This window comes from Rhinatrema bivittatum, chromosome 1 (genome assembly GCF_901001135.1).
Source record: "Rhinatrema bivittatum chromosome 1, aRhiBiv1.1, whole genome shotgun sequence".
In the NCBI taxonomy this organism is placed as follows: Eukaryota; Metazoa; Chordata; class Amphibia; order Gymnophiona; family Rhinatrematidae; genus Rhinatrema; species Rhinatrema bivittatum.
In genome coordinates this window covers 197,771,234-197,791,918 of record NC_042615.1, presented here as the reverse complement: position 1 = coordinate 197,791,918, position 20,685 = coordinate 197,771,234, and the positions used below count along the sequence as shown (strand labels likewise).

At 48.6% G+C, this 20,685-nt stretch overlaps 1 protein-coding gene across 3 annotated transcripts in view; it reads left to right on the top strand.

The window, feature by feature from the left end:
• Positions 1 to 20,685, top strand: part of CC2D2A (coiled-coil and C2 domain containing 2A) — a 404,582-nt gene that overhangs the window by 119,192 nt on the left and 264,705 nt on the right. For all 3 annotated transcript variants that reach the window (XM_029590744.1, XM_029590748.1, XM_029590757.1), the window contains exons 14-16: positions 89 to 245; positions 7,530 to 7,762; positions 15,087 to 15,264. In XM_029590744.1, the coding sequence (XP_029446604.1) occupies positions 89 to 245; positions 7,530 to 7,762; positions 15,087 to 15,264 (568 nt within the window). The remainder of the gene's footprint in view (positions 1 to 88; positions 246 to 7,529; positions 7,763 to 15,086; positions 15,265 to 20,685) is intronic.

Below are 20,685 nucleotides of genomic sequence, written 5' to 3'. Positions count from 1 at the left end.
GGCCGCACAGGCCATGACTTTTACTGAATTGGCCTGTATCTTAGTTTAAATGTTATATATAGGTAAATCATATCATATTGCTTTAAAGGGAAGAAGTTGACCCGAAAACAGATGAAGATGCATATGAATCAGAAATTCAAGCAGAAATAAATGAACTATTGGAAGAATACATGGAAGTTTATGAAAAAAAGGTTGAAGAATATAAAACAGAGTATCGGCAGTGGAAAACTTGGAAAAAGGCACAGGTTTGTGAAAAAATATTTAAGAAAGTGAATTTGTAGATATTAATACTGAGAAGTATGCAACCATGTAAGAACTGATGATAGTTATTCTCAGACTAAGTAACCATCTATGACTGTGTTCAGGTTTCTTATTGTGATTTTTTTTTGCAGCCCAGAAATTTTAAGACTACAAATAAAGCCAATATTTACATCTTAAAGATTAAACAAGGACATGTTTGAGTGGCGCTCTCGCATTTGGCTCATTGCTTAATTGGCTCCCTGGTTGAAAGAGTTGGAGTATTACTACTTTAAATAAATATGAATAGCTAGAGGAGGAGAATAAAGGGAAATGGCACCAAAGTGCAGTAATGCCTTGATTATGCAAAATTCCTGAGCTGTGTAGATCAGCAAATATCTGGAGAGATTCAGCCAACAATATTTTTTCTCATGCTGCAAACAAGCTATTTGGGTTAGGTCAGGGGTTATTTGACTATGACCCATGGAGATTTACTCCTGTGTATAATAATTTATTCACCTCTGAATTTCACAGAGTAGAGGTTAAGAGAACATGGATATCAAGAGATGAATAATGGAGTAATGGAAAAAGAGGCAAGAGAGACTAGAGGTGTCCTTTAGTAAAGGAAGGAAAGCAAGAACCATGATAACTTGTTTTTAATAGTAGCCAGCTTTTCCAAGAATTTCTATGAGTTTTTTTAGTTAAATATTATTTCATTTTAAGGAGAATTATCAAATGACATGGCTCCAGCATTCATTAATTCAGTTTTTCCTAGTGTGTAGCAGATGGACTCAGTACAAATGGGTATAGTGTGCTCGTGCTAGCAGTTGGAGACGGATCTGACGTCAGCACGTAGTACATATACCCCTGCAGGAAGTGCAGACGCTCAGTAATTTCCGTCTCCAAAGCAGTTTGGAGCTACCTTACGCACGCTGAGCGTTTTTCCAAATTCTAACGACTAAATTCTTAGAAGAATCCTACCTGAAGACGAGCCCCGCACTCCTGTGGTGATACCCTCGGGTCCCTCCCCCAGTTGAGTTTCCCGAGGTGATTTCCGTGGTCCCTCGGAGGTAAGAGCCTCGGTCCGGTGGCCGGATTGTGGCAGGGACCTAGCCCCCGAGTGAGAAGGGCTCGGGCGCGGCATAGAGGCAGCCTCGGTCCCGATCCGTTCGCGGTGAGGACTTGGCCCCCGAGCAAGACGAGTTCGGGCGCGGCTTAGAGGCAGTGGGTGCACTTCCTCGAGCGCGGCGGTGACGGTACTCACCCTCTCCCCCCGCAGCCGGAGACCTCTCGGGTCGCAGCCGGGAAGCGCCGAAGATCAGGAAAGGCGTACATCTTTACTTTCCTGGTCTCCGAAGAGCGAGGATTAGCGGGGTCTGCCTACGTGGCAGCCCACCAAGGAGGTCGCCATTTTGCCTGCCTGCTCGCCGTCGCCATCTGCCCTGGTTCGCCGCCTCAATCTAGCGTACAGATTAAGCGCACAGGCATCGGGCGGGTATGTTAGGCGCCCGAAAGTGATAGGCGCACATTGATAGGCGCACGTTCATAGGCGCACATTGATAGGCGCACATTCATAGGCGCGCATTGATAGGCGCACATTGATAGGCGCACGTTCGTAGGCGCACGTTCATAGGCGCACATTGATAGGCGCACATTGAAAGGCACATATTTTCGGCTGAGAGCACACCGGAGATAACAGACGCGATGGAGCGTATGAGAGCCCATGCGTCCGCAGAGCCGGCACCTCCAGAATCAGGCATAAGAGCTCTAGGCCTCTGCTCAGCATGCCACCTCAGAGCCACACAGAGCGAGGAAGCAGACTCCCTATGTGCCCAATGTGAGGAGGCCCTGGGAGTTCCAGGCCAGGGCCAGTCCCAGCCCAGATTGACTGCCAGTTCCTCAGAGAACACCCCGAACCTAGCAGGGCGCGGTGAGCAGCCAGGGAACCCTACAGACCTGGTGCCCCTACGGCTAGAACCTGCTTCGCTCTCCTGGGTGGAATTATTCAAGGGGATTCACGCCTTTGTCAAGATGCAGTCTGATCCCCGAACGGACCCATACGTATCGGATGACCCTGCCCCTGGACCCTCTAGACCTAGGCACGGCCACCCGCCACCCGGAAGCCCCACTTATGGGGACTCAGATTACTCTGAGGAAGAAGGCGAGCTCCCCGAAGAGGGAGAACTTCCCTCGGGGATAGAGCGTATCGAACCATGAGACGCTTCTTTCTTAAGGAGGATCTTCCAGACCTGGTCTCTCAATGCCTGTCAGAGCTGGCTATCCCGGGCCCAGGCACCCCAGGGGAACCTAGAATGAACCCCCTGCTAGAGGGCCTGCGTCAAACGGCTCACCATTTTCCCCTCCTACAAGCAGCACAGCAGCTAATCTATCTGGAGTGGAATGAGCCAGAGGCCTCATTCAAAGGGGGTCGGGCTTTGTCTAGCATGTACCCCCTGGACCCGGCAACCAAGGAGCTGCTGGCGTGCCCGAAGGTAGACGCCATAGTTAGCGCAATTGTGAAGCGCACCACCATTCCGGTGGAGGGAGGGGCGGCCCTCAAGGATGCACATGACCGGTGCATGGACGCCATTCTGAAACAAGCCTTTGAGGTGACAGCCATGTCCCTACGAATTGCGACCTGCTGCACCGTGGTGACGCGTTCCTGTTTATCACAAGCCAGGAACAACACCCCGGGAGAAGAAATGGAATCAGCCCTCTCGTTCCTCACTGACGCTGCCTCCGGCAGCCAAGGGAGTGTCATCCTCAGTTGCAGCTAGGAGACAGCTCTGGCTACGAAATTGGTCAGCCGACTCCTCTTCCAAGACACGCCTTACAAGAATGCCCTTTAAGGGATCCCTCCTGTTCGGCAGCGACCTCGAGAACCTGGCTAACAAGTGGGGCGCATCTCCATTACCCCGTCTACCAGAAGACAAGTCAAAGAGGAACCAGCGCCCTTTTCCTAGACCATCCAGAGATAGAAGCTCTCAACGCTTCAACCCTTACAGGGCTCGCTACCAAGCACCTTGTTCTCAGACCAGGAACCAGTCCTTTCGGACCAGGCACAACAAGAGGGGAACCGGCTCGGGTTCGGGTCCTGGCCGCACCCCACAATGAGAATCAGCCGACCCATCTGGGGGAAGAAGCCATATGGGGCAGGCTAACCCTATTCTACCACAGGTGGGTCGAGATTACTTTGGACCAGTGGGTCCTCGCCATTGTCCGGGAAGGGTATTACCTCGACTTCCTTCATCTCCCTCTGGACAAGTTTGTGGAATCTCCTTGTCCGCCCCTCAAAAGGGCGGCGCTGGAAGCTACCTTGGGGAGGCTCCTGTCCCTAAAAGCCATAATCCCAGTGCCTGCATGGGAGATAAATTCTGGGCATTACTCCATTTATTTCATCGTACCCAAGAAGGGGGGCACCTTCAGACCTGTCCTGGACCTCAAGTCAGTCAACCGGCACGAAAGGGTCCCAGGATTTCGCATGGAAACTCTGCAGTCAGTCCGAAGTGCAATACAGCCAGGGGAGTATGTCACATCCCTGGATCTGTCAGAGGCTTATTTGCATATCCCAATCCATTGGGATCACCAGCGCTACTTACGCTTCAAAGTCCTGGATCAACACTTTCAGTTCCGGGCTCTACCCTTCGGGTTAGCCACCGCACCGCGGACCTTTACCAAGGTAATAGTAGTGGTGGTGGCGTCACTCAGGAAGGAAAGCATTCTCGTCCATCCCTACCTAGATGATTGGCTGATCAGGGCAAAGTCACCGGAGGAGAGCCACCGGGCAACCAACAAAGTTATATCTCTTCTGGAAAGCTTAGGATGGGTAGTCAACACAAGCAAGAGTTCCCTACAGCCTTCACAGTTGCTGGAATACCTAGGAGTCCGATTCGACACCCAGGAAGACAAGGTCAGCCTGACCTCCAAGAGGAAATCAAAACTCCGGAATCGTTTACAGACTTTGCTGAGCGCCACCCGGCCCACAGCTTGGGATTACCTACAGGTCCTCGGCCTAATGGCCTCCACTCTGGAAGTGGTACCATGGGCACGGGCTCATATGCGACCGTTACAACGCGCTCTTATCTCGGTGGCGCCCATGATTACAGAACTACACCGTGCATCTACCTCTACCGGCCAGAGTACGGCATCAGTTACGGTGGTGGCTGCAGCCCGGCCACACGAGCCGGGGGTCAAAAATGTCCTCTCCAACCTGGACCCTGCTCACTACAGATGCCAGCCTGAGCGGCTGGGGAGCACACTGCGAAGAGCTAACCGCCCAAGGGTGGTGGAGCAGAGAAGAGTCAGGGTGGAACATCAACCGACTAGAGGCACAGGCAGTCAGGTTAGCATGCCTGCGATTTGCCCACAGACTTCGAAACAGAGCATTCAGAGTGATGTCGGACAATGCCACCACGGTGGCGTACATCAACCGACAGGGCGGAACCAGAAGCCGACAGGTATCCCTAGAAGTAGCCCCTCTGATGACTTGGGCGGAAGCAAATCTCCTGGACATCTCCGCCGTCCACATCGCCGGGAAGGACAACACTACGGCAGACTTCCTCAGCAGAGAAAGCCTAAACCCGGGGGAATGGCAGCTGTCATCCACGGCCTTCCAGATGATTGTGGATCAGTGGGGGACTCTGGGCATGGACCTACTAGCGGACAGGTCCAACGCTCAAGTACCCAGATATTTCAGCCGCAGGCGGGATCCTCTATCCCAGGGGATCGATGCCCTGGTCCAGCCATGACCTCAGGGGATCCTGCTATATGCCCCATGGCCCCTGCTGGGCGCCATTATACACAAGATTCAGTGGCACAGAGGCCTAGTTCTTCTGGTGGCCCCGGACTGGCCAAGAAGACCCTGGTACGCAGACATGAGAAGACTACTGGCAGGGGATCCTCTACCCCTGCCCCCTCACAGGGACCTGCTGCACCAATGTCCCATTCTCCACGAGAATCCAGCTCAATTCTCTCTTACGGTCTGGCCATTGAGAGGGCTAGACTGAAGAAAAGGGGATACTCGGGGGCGGTAATAGATACACTCCGAGCACGCAAGTTCTCTACATCACTAACTTATATAAGGATCTGGAGAGTACTTGAAGCCTGGTGCGAAACTCGCAGCACCAATCCACATGCCGCTAAAATCCCCATCATTCTGGATTTCCTGCAAGATGGACTTCAGAAGGGTCTGTCCCTCAATTCAATCAAGGTTCAGGTGGCAGCGCTATCCTGCTACGGCCCCAGGAGTGACAGCAACAGCATTGCCATACACCCAGACGTTTCACGTTTCCTGAAAGGAGTCAAACACATTCGCCCGCCACTGAAATGGCCAGTGCCCCTGTGGAACCTCAACCTAGTTTTGGAATTTCTAGCGGGACCCGCCTTCAGACCCCTCCGAGGCCTGTCCCTCCGTTTGTTAACCTTGAAGATGGTGTTCTTGCTGGCCGTATGCTCAGCACGCCGCATCTCCAAGCTACAAGCACTGTCCTGCCGCGATCCGTTTCTCAGAATCACCCCAGGGGCTATCCATCTTCGCACGGTTCCTTCCTTCTTATCCAAGGTAGTCTCACACTTCCACCTCAACCAAACCATATCCTTGCCAGCCACGGAAGGTTTGGAGAAGTCGGAAGAAGGTCGAATACTGCGTCATCTCGACATCGGCAGGCTGCTGTCCAGATACCTGGAAATGTCGGAAACAGTACGAAAGACGGACCACCTGTTCGTCCTTCACAGTGGGAAGAGGCAAGGTGAAGCGGTCTCACGGGCGACTATTGCTCGCTGGATCAAAGAAGTTATCAAGGCGGCCTACGTAGAAGCGGGAAAACCACAGCCTCTACGAGTCAAGGCTCACTCCACCAGGGCACAAGCGGCCTCCTGGGCAGAAACTAGGATGCTGTCGCCTGCAGAGATATGCAGAGCGGCAACGTGGTCCTCTATCCATACCTTTTCCAGATTCTACCGTCTGGACGTCCAGGCCAGGGAGGACACAGCATTTGCAAGGGCAATCCTAAACGGACCTCGGGCAGCCTCCCACCCAGTCCGGGAGTAGCTTTTGTACATCCCATTTGTACTGAGTCCATCTGCTACACACTAGGAAATGGAGAGATTACTTACCTGATAATCTCGTTTTCCTTAGTGTAGGCAGATGGACTCAGCATCCCACCCGGCTGCCGATATACATGGGGTTTCACCGATTCAAGGTAAGCCATGTTTTCTTACATAGGGTATCCACCCTGCCGGGTGTCGACGCCTTCCGGTTGAGAACACTGGCGGTCTCCAGCTACTGTCAATCGGTCAGGTTAATCATGTTCAGTTAATTAATCGGTCAGTCACACATATATCCATAATGCTTTTGCAAGGAAGATTACTGAGCGTCTGCACTTCCTGCAGGGGTATATGTACTACGTGCTGACGTCAGATCCGTCTCCAACTGCTAGCACAAGCACACTATACCCATTTGTACTGAGTCCATCTGCCTACACTAAGGAAAACGAGATTATCAGGTAAGTAATCTCTCCATTACATGATTATTATAGAACCTTCAGCTCATGAGCATGGTCTATATGTCAGAGTCCTACCCTCGACACTAGAAAATAAACTTTTTGGCCAAAAAGTAGGCGTTTCTTAGTGCCCAGTCAGATGAATCCAGAACAAGTGGGTTATGCACCTCTGTCAGCAGATGGAGGTGGAGCAAACTGACATCACAGTATATATACCCCTGCAGTGACATCAGCCTGCCAGTATTCTCCATCTCCAGCAGATGGTGGACGTGCATCTCCCTTCTGGGGATTGCTTCAATTTGAAAAAGGAGAAATAAGGAAAATAAATTTTCCCTGCTCTCCTGCATTGATACCAAATAGTCCCTCCCCCAGCTGAGAATTCTGAAGTGATTTTCATGGTCCCTCAGATGAGTGCCTTGGTCTGGTAGCTGTTTTTTCAGCCAGTGTGAACTTAGCTGTTAAACAGCTGAAAGGCAGCTGAAAGGCAGCGGGTGCAGGAAGCCAAGCGCCCTCTCTTCCTGCAGCCTGACACTGTCTCTGTACTCAGACAGGTAAGGCTGAGCTCAGGTAAGTTAAAAAAAAAATACAGAGACAGGGAAGGAGGGTTTTGCGGAGTGGCATGGTGTTATATTTTATTTTTGGTTTTTGGCTATAGTTAAAGTTGAAAATAAATATTTTGCTTTAATTTCATGACTGTTTTAGAAAGGAAAAGCTAACACAGAAAATGTTATTATATAACACTAAATCAGAAATAGAGTAACAGATGAAAAATTGTTTGGCAACGCTTAACAGAAAGTCAGAAGGAGAAAAAAGAACAAAGCAAACGAAGAAGAAGAAGAGTCCGAAGATTTGGAACTGGGAGAGGAGCCTGTGAAACCCTCAATTCCTGAACCAATGAAAAGAGAGGAAGTAGAACAAGAAGTCCGAGAAAAAGCCACTAACATCCGAAGGAAACTTGGAGAACCTGTTTTAATCCCAGAGCTCAGCCTGGCGGGAGGTATAACACCAAATGAATTGTGCCCAAGGTAAGTGGTATGGATTTATGAACTATGCTAAATTATTTCTGATCTTTACACACCTGTTAGAGGAGTTTCAAGAAGTCCAAATGGATACCATAAATTGTACTGAGCCACCATGTCTATTCAGTCATTTGTGAAGAATGGTCAGTGAATATCACAGTGAATGAACTGAATTATCAGAATAGATATTTTTTAAATTTGAAAAATGTATTGGGCCATTAAAAGCAGAGTTAGTGTTTCTGCAGTAGTCATCATCAATATACTTATCAGCTGAGTTTAGACTGACTTGGGTTAATGATGTCATGAATCGTTGACAATTCTCACATGTTATGTCTAAGTCATGCCTGACCCTTCCAGGCTGTGAATGATGGTAGTACTTGTAAAGGACTTTTTGGTTCAGGTTGTAATTCACCAAATAAACTCATCTGAGCCTTTTGGGGCAATTTTCAGTAGCATGGTTAACTCTAACTTAACAAAAAACAAAAGAACCAAAACTAGTCTTGTCACCGTAAACCAAGCAAACAAAAAGGCTGTGAAGTCTAATGTCAAACTGTGTGCACCCAATATAATGCAAAGTGCTGCAAAAATCTTAATGAAATTTTTGTGAAACCGCATCAGCAAGCCTGACAACGGCCGTGAAAACACTTGCCGTTCGGACCACTCGTCATTTGCGGTGTTGGTATGTCCATGCAAAATATGTGTTTTCAAAGAATTATAAACATTATCTGTTCCTCCATAGAAAGTTCATGAGCCCGACAGCGGCTGGTGTTTCGCGATCAATATCGCTTCTTCAGGAGTCAATTGCAACAGATCATGGAACAGATGCTTTATCCCGGACGATTCCGTCTCTCAAATTGATAAATTCCAGCGGGACCTTAACTCTAACTTAAGACATTTAAATTCTGCCAGGCTAGTTTAGGCTATTCTCCCAGGACAAGCAGAATGGTAGTCCTCACATATGGGTGATATCATCAGGATGGAGCCCTATCACGGAACACTTTTGTCAAAGTTTCTAGAACTTTGACTGGCACACTGAGCATGCCCAGCATGCCACTAACCCTGCATCAAGCAGGGGTCTCCCTTCAGTCTCTTTTTTTCCACGCAGCAGTTGCCTCGCGGTTCTCAGGAGCTCTGTGAGAATTTCTCGCAACTTTTTTCTTCACGGAATTCTTTCTTCAAAATTTCAAAACTTTTTCCCCATCCTGGGGTCCCCCCATCGACCTCCGCTAGCGCTGGTAAGTTTTTACCTTGTTTTTTGCAGTCTGTTTCCTACGGTACACTCATCGGTGCCCAACGACCGCGCGCCGCATTTATTTTTCAAAAAATGACAACCGGTTTTCGGAAGTGCCCCGAGTGTCCGAGGACTATGTCCATCACGGACCCGCATGACGTTTGCGTTCTATGCTTGGGGCCTTCCCATGTCGTCCAACTGTGCACCAGTTGTGCCCAAATGACTCCTAAAGGCTGCCGGGCCCACTTAGAAAAAACGGAGCATCTATTCAAATCTATGCGCTCGTCCCCGTCTACTCAAGCCAAGAGTACACCGAGTCGGAAGTCGTCTACATCATTGACTCCATCTCCATCGACGTCTCAGCATCAGGACGTCGGGGAACGTCTTCACTGGCATTGTCATGCTCAAAGGCCTCAACATCATCATTCTCGGCGCCGGAGAAGGACTGGGTTGAGCACCGAGAAAAGCACCGGCATCGGCACTGATGAGAATCCTCTTTGGGAGCGGGCACCGACAAACTATCGACGTCGTTGGAACCACCAACCAAAATGTCCCGGGGGAGAGGAGCCCCCATCCTCCTCTGGACCCGGGACACCAAGGCATTCCCCACCTACAACAGTGCCATGAGCCGAGACTCCACTAATTCCAGTGGACCCTCCGGCAACGCCTATTGAGCCTCCAACCCCGGTAGCTGTGTTACCAACAACAGCTTTCCGGGAGGAATTGGACCTGTTGGTCCAAGAGTCAGTACTACAAACTGTTATGATAACGTGTGTTTTCTGGATCCTTGGGTGCTGTGGGGATGACCACGCCCACGGGGAGGAGCCTCGTGAGGAGCCACAGCACTGGGCTAGACTCGTACACACAAAACACAGGAATAGTTCTTTATTGTTCAGCTTGAAGATATCCACCAGAGGTGGCAGTAGTGAGGCAGTCTGTGGTTGTATTCTCAGGAATCTTGGCAGAGGGAGTCCTTCTCTCCTTGATGACATCAGGAGGTTCCGCAGCAGGTCTCCCAGCGAGGAGATACTGTGGATGAGATAGACTGAGAGTTAGAGTACTCACTAGATGTAGCTGTTGGTATGCGATTCCAACAGGTATGTTGTAGAATGTACAGGCAGGGAGAGCAGGCCCTCGAGGAGAGAGTACCTGTTCCCTGTAAGGCACCTGAAATAAAGCAGAGGGCCCCCGAGGAGCGGGTACCCAGGTTAGTGATTACCCCAAAGGGCAGCGAGAGAGAGCTTCCTGCGGCAGCACGGAAGCAGCAGAGTAGCGTAGACAGGAATGGATTCGAGTCCTTGCTAACTCGGGGAGCTAACAAATGAGTGAAGATAATATACCCGGATGGCGTGACGACAGCATGAAGGAACGCCCTCAAGGTTCGCGCCAAGGGTGGTACAAAGACGTGGGTTGTGTGCGCACCCTAGTAGGTACCTGGGAGGAGCAATAGCGGGAGACTGCACGATAGCCATTCTGGAGACACCAGAGAGGTCGGCTTGATGATGCTGCGGTAGCCATCTTTCCCAGGTAAGCGGGAGGAACCGTGAATAAGGTGAGGCAAACGGGACGAAGCCGTCGAGGACCAACGGACGCAACAAAAATGCTTCGAGGCTTTCAATTGCCATCGGCAGCAATGCCCATGCCGAAGCCTGACCCAGTGACTGCAATGTTGGCTTCACTCCTCGAAAGGCTAGATACCCTTATTGGCGCACTTCCATCGGTGCCCGCTCCTTCAGGACTGGTACCCCCTCCGAGGTCATCGATTCCTCCACCGGCATTGACCCCAAATCCTCTGTCGCTGAACGATGAAAAGCGTGATCCATCGATGCCGGACCCGATTCTGGGGCGTTCGGGTATATTTCTACCCCAGAGACCATCGAAAACACTGATGCAATCGATGCCTCCACCGGCCTCTGTGCTGCCTCCACCTATTTCGGTGCCTCCACAGATTCCATCGGTGCCACCTCCTGATCCGGCTGGATTAGGACTTCTGCCTCCATTGGAAGAATGACAGGGTGGAGGAGACCAACGATACGATCCCTGGGGTGATGATTCCTCTGACTCCCAGGATTCTGAGGACATCATATCGGAGCCTTCACCTCCGGAAGAAAGATGCCGCTCTCCTCCAGAGGACCTCTTGTTTGCCAGTTTTATAAAGGAAATGTCTGAAACCATCCCTTTTAAACTGCAAACTGATGAGGATGCTAGACACAGAATGCTGGAAGTTCTGCAATTCGTGGATGCTCCCAAGGAAGTGATGGCAATTCCAGTCCATGAAGTTCTGCTTGACCTGTTACATCGTACCTGGGAGCACCCAGGTACAGTTCCACCAGTGAACAGGAAAACTTATGCTACCTACCTAGTTCAATCAGCTCCAGTATTCCAGAAAAGCCAGCTCCTTCACCACTCCGTAGTTTTCGAATCCGCTCAGAAGAAGGCTAAGAGGTCCTGGCATCATTCTTCTGCCCCTCCTGGCAAGGAGCAGAAATCCTTAGACGCCTTTGGGCGCAGGGTGTTCCAGGGTTCTGTGTTGATAGCACGTATATCAGGCTACCAGCTATACATGACACAATACTCTAGAAACCTTTGGAAGTAGGTTCAGGATTTCTCTGAATCCCTGCTGGAGGAGTTTCAAGAGGGATTGAGTTCCATCCTCCAGAAGGGCCTTGATGCTGGAAAACACGAGGTCAGAGCTGCCTATGATATCTCTGAGACTGCCTTCTGAATGTCAGCAGCAGGCATAAGTGCTAGACGATGGGCATGGCTGAAATCTTCAGACTTGCGCCAAGAAGTCCAGGATAGGTTAGCAGACCTTCCCTGCACAGGGGACAGTTTGTTTGGAGAGAAAATCCAGTACCGGCAGGAAAAGCTGTCCCCTGAGCCAAAATCCAATGCAAAAAAAACAGGTTCTGCCATTTGTTTTGTTTTTTTTATTCTAGGAACATGAAGGCACAAGAGGAGAACCAGAACCCGCCCCACAGGAGTTACCACTACCAAAAGAAGCCCCTTTGGATCAGTACTCTAACACAGGAAATCATTTGAGGCTTAGCAGACCATTTTCTGAGCTCTGTTACCCTTAGCTGTAGGAGACAATTGCAGAGGATAAGTCTTTCTTCTCTCGCGAACCCCTGCACTATGAGAATGAAAACCCAAATGGCTGCTGTTGCCACGCTGCAGGGAAAGCCCAGCACTGCCTGTCTCTGCAGTCCACAAAGCTTGTCTCCTCCCAGCTGGCTTCCTTATACTTGCAGCAGCATTAACAGTCCCTGAACTGTTTCAATCAATACTGACATGAGCCCCATGCAGCACCGAAGCATTAAGACATGCTTTGCATTGCTCCTTGCCTCGCCACATTTCCCGCACTCAGTGGAAGCCACTGTGCCGGGTCCCTAGACTGGCAATCACCGCCAGGAACAACTGCGAGTCCTATGTCTCCACCTGTTTCACTGTGCTTCCCACGCTCAGCGGGAGCTGCAGTGACGAGCCATGAAACAGGCCATTACTGCCAGGAACCACTGCATGTCTCACTTATTTAAATCACGGCAAACTTTTCTTGTTGGGGTCTGACCTAAAAATTGGCACTGTAAGGCTGTTACGCTCGTCGGTCGCAGACGGCTGCAACCACTAATGCTCACCTCTTTTTATGCAGCCCTGACATCATTGGGGAAAGTGGCGGCCTCCGCCAGCTATCGCCAACCTCCCTGGCGTTCCCGGGAGAGCGTGGGCACTGCCGACCGCCATCTTGCTCATGGGATCACTTAGTCGCACATGGGCCAGTATTAAGCATGTCATGGTGGGAACCTCGGGGGCGTCCCCTCCGGATGATGTCTAACACTCTGCTGTACTTATTTATTTATTTATTTATTTATTTAACAGCTTTTAATATACCGGTGTTCGTGCAAGCACATCACGCCGGTTTACAATAAACTTGAGAAAGGAGGAAATTACAAAAAACAGGGAGTGGGGGAGTGGAGCAGGAGCGAAAAGAGGGGGGGGGAAGAGGGGGGAGAGAGGTAAAGGAGGAAAGACAGCAGCTGAGAAAGGTACAAGGAACATATCAGTATTTACAGGATAGGTTGCTTAATGAGGTTAGAACAAGGTTGATTTTTTACAGCGGTTAATGAGGAATAAATAGATTATATAATGATATATATTAAAGCTTAATTACAGCAGTTATGGTGGATTATATAGATAACTTATTAACAATTAAACACATATATATAAAGTATTAGCTTATTTACAGCAGTTACAGCAGGTAATAACGGAGTCTTGATTTCGACATATAGGTTGTAAGTTTTAACTGGGTTACAGTGGAGCACGGTGGGAGGGTGGCGGGGGTATAGGGAAAGGGTAAGGGGAGGGAGGGTGGGGGTATGGGTGGGTTGACGGGTGAGGCTCGGGTGGATTCAGGGTGGTGAGGCAGGGGAGAGACAGGGGGGAGCGATTGGGGGGGTTTCAGGGGGGTAGACTATAGGGGGCCGGGGCAGATTTAGGGGGGTGGACTACGAGGGGCTGGAGCAGTGGTAAGCCTGTCGGAGGAGCCAGGTCTTAATGCCTTTTTAAGCTGCCTGGCCCTGCCTGTCAATGAGTTAGCAAGGAGTTCCCTCATTGCTGAATCCACTTCTCTTGTACGGACTTCCTGTTCCAGTTCCTGCACTTTGGCGTGAGATGCTCTGGGTACCCGCTGCTCGGGGGCCCTTCCTAGTCTCTGGCTATCCGCTCCTCGGAGAGCCTTCTGCTTTGGACTGCGGTCTGTTCCCATTCCCCGGGACCTCTCCTGGAACTATCACTCTGTGAGTACCTTGACTCTACGGACTACTACTAGTGAGGAGCCACCTTGATGTACCCTATGCTGCAGGCCATTGCCATGTCATCGCTACAGAGCCCTCTCCAGTGTACCCTGGGTCTCGGGCCAATACCGTGCCAACTCTAGTGAGGAACCACCTCGGTTTACCCTGCACTGCAGGTCATTGCCACGTCATCGCTACAGGTCCCTCGCCGGTGTACCCGTACCCGGGCCACTACAGCACCATCTCTGAGTGAGGAATCCCTCGGTGTATCCTGCACAGCAGGCCACTACCACATCATTACTTCGGAGAGACTTCTTCGGTGTACCCCGCTCTGTGGACCATTACTGGATATTCACATCTGAGGCATTCCCCCTGGGTGAACCCCTTCTCAGACCTTATCTCTTCCTCCTGCACCTCCTGCTCCACGGGCTGTGCCTTTTCTACTTTTATAATAAAGACTTTATTCCACAGCTGTGTCTGATGTCCGCTGAGACTGAACCTCCCGACGGTGAGGCTCACAGGGCTCCTTCCTGTGGGCGGTACCATCTCTCACCTCGGCCCAGGGCCCACACACCTACAAGTCATAACAAAGGCTAACGCCGCCCACCAAGCAGCTGCTGTTGCTCTCTCTTCCCCACACTGCTGATCTCCATCAGTCCCCACAACACAGGAGTCTTACTGATTTAGCTAAGTGCAGCCCTACCAGAGTAGAAGGGTGATAAGCAAGAAAAATTCCCTTCCCTGATCCGGAGTATCGAGGAACAGTCTGGTAGCAGCCTAGGAGGAGAGGAAAGTCAGAGGAATGAGGGAGCCAGCACCACTGGCTTTCAATCCTCCTCAGGAAAGGACTAAAGATTCCAAAGATCACCAATCCCCTGCTTGTCCTCACTTGACCAGGAGGATAGCCCCCACCAGGGGCCTGCCTACTTCTAGGAGTAAATTATCCAGCCAACCAGTCGCCTGCGGGTTTTACACCTCTACCATCTGCTGGAAACAGAGAAATACTGCAAGATTGCCGGTGACACCACAGGTTATACGCAGCGTCTGTGAAACATTTTTTTCTCTGTCTCCATCTGCTGGCAGGGAGGCAAAACCCAACGGTCTGGACTGATCTGGGTATGAACAGGATCAAGTTGTTGTTGAATATTTATAGCTGAGAAAAGGCCTATTTTTTTCAGCACACAATAATAAACTAGCATGACCCCTAAGAAAGTGATGGCCGTGGGGGTGAAAATCTATTGGCACTCAGAATTGAAAGTGCTGTGATGATAAAGCTGCTTTCTGAATTTATTTTTTGGCATTTTCCCAGGGGGGAAGTTTGGAGAAGGGAAGATGTCCAGAAGCGCTCTATGTTTGTGAAGGTCCTTTTCAATAATAAGGAAGTTTCGAGGACTGTGAGCTGCCGCATGAGCTCAGACTTTAGAGTTCATTTTGGACAAATTTTCAACTTACAAATATTCAACTGGCCAGAGAGTATAAAATTTCAGGTACTCAATCAGTTGCATTCTCAAACTGTTAATTTTTTGGCAAGTATCATGCTTGGTTTAGCACTTACAGTGATGTTCAGTATATTAAAGTATCAGTACTAGCAAAAATAGTAAAAGAAGCAAAAGCACAGGGAATAGCGTCAGAACTGTGTGTAAGTAGAGGTGCTTCCACCACAAGACTAGGTAATTTGCCATATCACTCTTCTACTGCAGACATGGTTGAAAAATATGTAGAAAAATATAGTCCATCAGGCTTAATACCAAACGTGTGTACTAGAAACTTGCAAGCTTTGGCTAGTGCAATATTTTTTATATTTTTCTCTTTCTAAAGTTTATATTTTTCTCTTTCTAAAGTTTAAATAAGTTAAATTCTTGGGTGAAAAATGTGTTGTTTCCAAACTGTGCAAGCAAACTAACCTACAGGCTTTATGAACTTTGCAAGCTTTTTGAACTTTTTACCCTACTTTTGCTTTATCTTCCTCTGTTTTTATTTTACTTTGGTTTACAAATCTCAGATATCTTTACAATAACAGTGATGATCATGTGATTAGATGTTTCCTGTTCATTAATACAGTTTTTCCCAACTGGTGTGTTATGGTGAAAGTGTAGATGTGCTACAAAATGTTTCTCTTGGTCAGCCAGAGCCACTGGTAGGGAAAAGATGGGTGGGTTACCCCCTGCTGCTACTACTGTTGATTGTGGCAAAGTCTTCAGTTCATATTGTCCCTCTCCACCACATCTCTGGCCTGCGTAATCTGGCTAAGTTCAGTACTTGGTTGGACAAATGTCAGGATTTAATAATGCCCATTTGATGGATGCTTCCGGTTTATTTGCCTAGGTAATTAATCGTGTAAATCTTAATCAGATAATCCAAAGGAATTCCATGGGCATTTTGGGAGTGGAATTATCTGGCTAACAGGGTCATTTATCAACACTCTCTCTCATTCTCTCGCTCTCTCTCCCCCTCCAGTGGTGAAATGAGCACTTTGCAGGTAGGCTTTTTATTATTCTACGTTATCTGGCTAACTTACTGGGTTGTGCAACAAGCCACCTTAGTACTCTAATGCATGATAAACAGCGAATATCATACAATAGAGCACAATATACATTATATTATGCATGGCCCTGCCCACGTTCCCTTCCCTATTACAATGACTTTATTTTCATGTGATTTTCCTGCATGAATAAATGCAAATGCATGTAAAACAGGTCATTAATAGGCAATCAGATGCAAATATTTTATTGCAGCCAACCAAGAAAGTGGTCAGCCGTGATAAAATAAAAACATTTTTTTGAAAAGCAATAAATGTGATGCAGGTGCCTTATGACTATAATGTGGGTCCCAGGGCTCCCACATTATGTTTCAAGAGCCCAGGGAAAAACAAAAAGTGCCATGGCAAAAAAAAGCTTGAGCAGGAATTAGGGCTGATCCCCAGCTCAACCCGGGGAGCCACTATGGTACCCGAACACTGGAAGGTTGCCAATGTAACACCAATTTTTAAAAAGGGATCAAGGAGTGTTCCAGGAAATTACAGACCAATGAGGTTGGGGCTCTTCAGCTTGGAGAAGAGACAGCTGAGTGGAGATATGACAGCGGTCTATAAAATACTGAATGAACTCGAATGGGTAAATGTGAATCAGTTGTTTACTCTTTCAAAAAGTACAAAGACTAAAGGACACGCAGTAAAGTTACTAGGTAATACATTTAAGACAAATAAGAGAAAATATTTTTTTACTCAGTGCATAATTAAACTCTGGACTTTGTTGCCAGACAATGTGGTAAAAGCTGTTAGTGTAGCTGGGTTTAAAAACGGTTTGGACAAGTTTAGAACATAAGAACATGCCATACTGGGTCAGACCAAGGGTCCATCAAGCCCAGCATCCTGTTTCCAACAGTGGCCAATCCAGGCCATAAGAACCTGGCAATTACCCAACAACTAAGTCTATTCCATGTTACCGTTGCTAGTAATAGCAGTGGCTATTTTCTGAGTCAACTCAATTAATAGCAGGTAATGGACTTCTCCATGTACCTGGCACTTATCCACATGTACCTGGCATGTACCCAAAAACTAAGTCTATCCCATGCTACTGATGCTAGTAATAGCAGTGGCTATTTTCTAGGTCAGCTTGATTAATAGCAGGTAATGGACTTCTCCTCCAAGAACTTATCCAAACCTTTTTTAAACCCAGCTACACTAACTGCACCAATCACATCCCCTGGCAACAAATTCCAGAGTTTAATTGTGCATTGAGTGAAAAAGAACTTTCTCCGATTAGTTTTAAATGTTCTACATGCTAACTTCATGGAGTGCCCCCTAGTCTTTCTACTATCCGAAAGAGTAAATAACCGATTCACATTTACCCGTTCTAGATCTCTCATGATTTTAAACACCTCTATCATATCCCCCCTCAGCAGTCTCTTCTCCAAGCTGAAGAGTCCTTTCCGTTTCATTTACCATTCCCTTCCTAATAATTCCTAACATTCTGTTTGCTTTTTTGACTGCCGCAGCACAATGAGCCAATAATTTCAATGTATTATCCACTATGATGCCTAGATATTTTCCTGGGTGGTAGCTCCTAATATGGAACCTAATACTGTCTAACTATAACATGGGTTATTTTTCCCTATATGCAACACCTTGTTCTTATTTACATTAAATTTCATCTGCCATTTGGATGCCCAATTTTCCAGTCTCACAAGGTCCTCCTGCAATTTATCACAATCCGCTTGTGTTTTAACTACTCTGAATAATTTTGTATCATCTGCAGTTTTGATTACCTCACTCATCGTATTCCTTTCCAGATCATTTATAAATATATTGAAAAGCACGGGTCCCAGTACAGACCCCTGAAGCACTCACTGCCCACCCCCTCCACTGAGAAAATTGTCCATTTAATCCTACTTTGTTTCCTGTCTTTTAACCAGTTTGTAATCCATGAAAGGACATCGCCATCTATCCCATGACTTTTTACTTTTTCTAGAAGCCTCTCATGAGGAACTTTGTCAAATGCCTTCAGAAAATTCAAAATCCAAATCCAAGTCCATAAACCATTATTAAGGTGGACTTTGGGAAATTCACTTCTTATCCCTGGAATAAACAAGATAGAATTTATCAACCTTTTGGGAACCTGCTATTATTGGAAACAGACTTGACAGACCTTTGGTCTGACCCAGTATGGCAAATCTTATATTTCTGATCATTCAGTTTCTGAAGAATAAATCAACCTTTTTAAATAGCCATAACACCAAGAGGTAAATCATCTAGTTTCTCTGTGTCCAGCTGTTCTCCCAGGACAAGCAGAATGGTAGTCCTTACATGTGGGTGACGTCATCAGATGGAGCCCTGTCACGGAACACTTTTGTCAAAGTTTCTAGACTTTTGACTGGCACACTGAGTATGCCCAGCATGCCATAATCCCTGTGGCCACAGGGGTCTCCCTTCAGTCTCTTTTTTTCCGCGCTGCAGTTTGCTTTGCGGGTTAGGAGCTCTGTGAGATTTCTCTCACCTTTTTTCCTCATGGAAAGATTTGAAATTTACTTCTTTAAAAAGTTCCATAACAGGGGTCTCCCATCGTGCTCCGTTCTCTCCGACGCTCGGTGAGAACTTTTCCCCTGTCTCCGGTCGGTTCCTGCTGCCCTACCAATCGGTTCCCGCAGGTCACCGACCATTTCAGTCCCTTTTTTCGATGGTGACCGGGTTTAGAAAGTGCCCAGAGTGTCCACGAACAATGTCCATCACTGACCCGCACACCATGTGTGTCCTGTGCCTGGGCTCTTTGCTCGATGTCCACCGGTGTCCTGACTGCGCCCAAATAACTCCGAAAGGCAGACGGGCTCATCTTGACAAAATTGAGTCTCTTTTTAAATTAAAACCAACTCCATCGACTTCTGCCCAGTCATCACAAGAGAGTAAATGGGCATCCACCGACAAACCTTTCCGGGAAGAGCAGGGAGACAGTGACCGTCCGTCACCGAAGCCATCCAGGACATCAATAGCATCATCCTCGGTGCCGGGGAAAACCGGACCGAGCACCGAGGGAAACATCACCACCGGCACCGACATGAGTCCACGCCCGGTGCCGGCACTGATATCGAAGCAGCATCGATGGCTATCGAGCCGCCTTCAAAGAAGGCCCGGGGAGAGGAGCCCCGATCTTCCTCTGCACCCGAGACCCCGAGGCATTCCCCACCGATATAGGTGCCAGGAACTGAGCCTCCACAAATTCCTGTGGAAGGGCCAGTAACGCCTAGCCTACCTCCCCCTGTTGCTACGCTATCCACACCAGCTTTCAGGGAGGAACTGGACGTCCTTGTCCGCCAGGCAGTCCTCGATGCCTTCCGAAGCCTGCAACCACCATCGATGCCAGCCCCCATACCGGCACCGACCCCGGAACGATCGATGTTTGCACTGAGGCTGGACTGACTCGATACCCTCATCAGTGCTTTTCCGACTCAGCCCATTCCATCGGCATCGAGTCGGCCATGGAGATCTCTGCAGCTTCCAATACCTGTTCTGGGCTCCTCGGAGGAAGATGACACAACTTCTAGTCCGACTCCAGGTCCATCGATGCCGGAACCGCTTCCAGATCCATTGGGGCTCTCAAGGCCAAAACGTCCTCCGTTCCCCTCAATGCCATTGATTCCATTGATGCCTCCATCGAAGCCATCGAGGCCTCCATTGATGCCTACATGCCCTGGAATGTTAGACATTCTCCCTCCTTCAGGAACTCCCTATGATCCATGGGAGGATGTGAACTCAGATACATCCACATCAGAAGACTTGCTTTCAGAGCCTTTTTATCCCGAAGAGAGATGGCAGTGTCCTCCTGAAGACCTTTCCTTTGCCAATTTTATTAAGGAAATGTCTGAAACCATTCCCTTCAACCTGGTGACAGAAGAGGACAACCGTCACAAAACCTTGGAAGTTTTACAGTTTGTTGATGCCCCCAAGGAAATTATGACCATTCCAGTGCGTGAAGTCCTGTTGGATCTCCTTCACCGCCTATGGGAGCATCCTGGCACTGCCCCACCAGTTAACAGAAAGACAGATGCAACATGCCTGGTGCAACATACTCCAGGTTTTCAAAAACCACAACTGCCTCATCAATCTGTTGTGGTTGAATCCACACAAAAGAAGGCCAAGCGATTGCACCCACATTCCTCAGCTCCCCGTGGTAAATACCAGAAATTCCTGGATGGTCTAGGTCGGAAAATTTTCCAAGGCTCCATATTGTTATGCCGTATAGCCGCCTACCAACTATATATGACCCAGTACCAAAGAAATGTGTGAAAGCAAGTCCAAGATTTTGCAGACTCCTTGCCTCAACAGCAGCAAGAAAACCTGACTGCCATCATCCACAAGGGGTTTGAAGCAGGGAAGCATGAGGAAAGAGCGGCATATGACTCCTTCGAGACTGCTT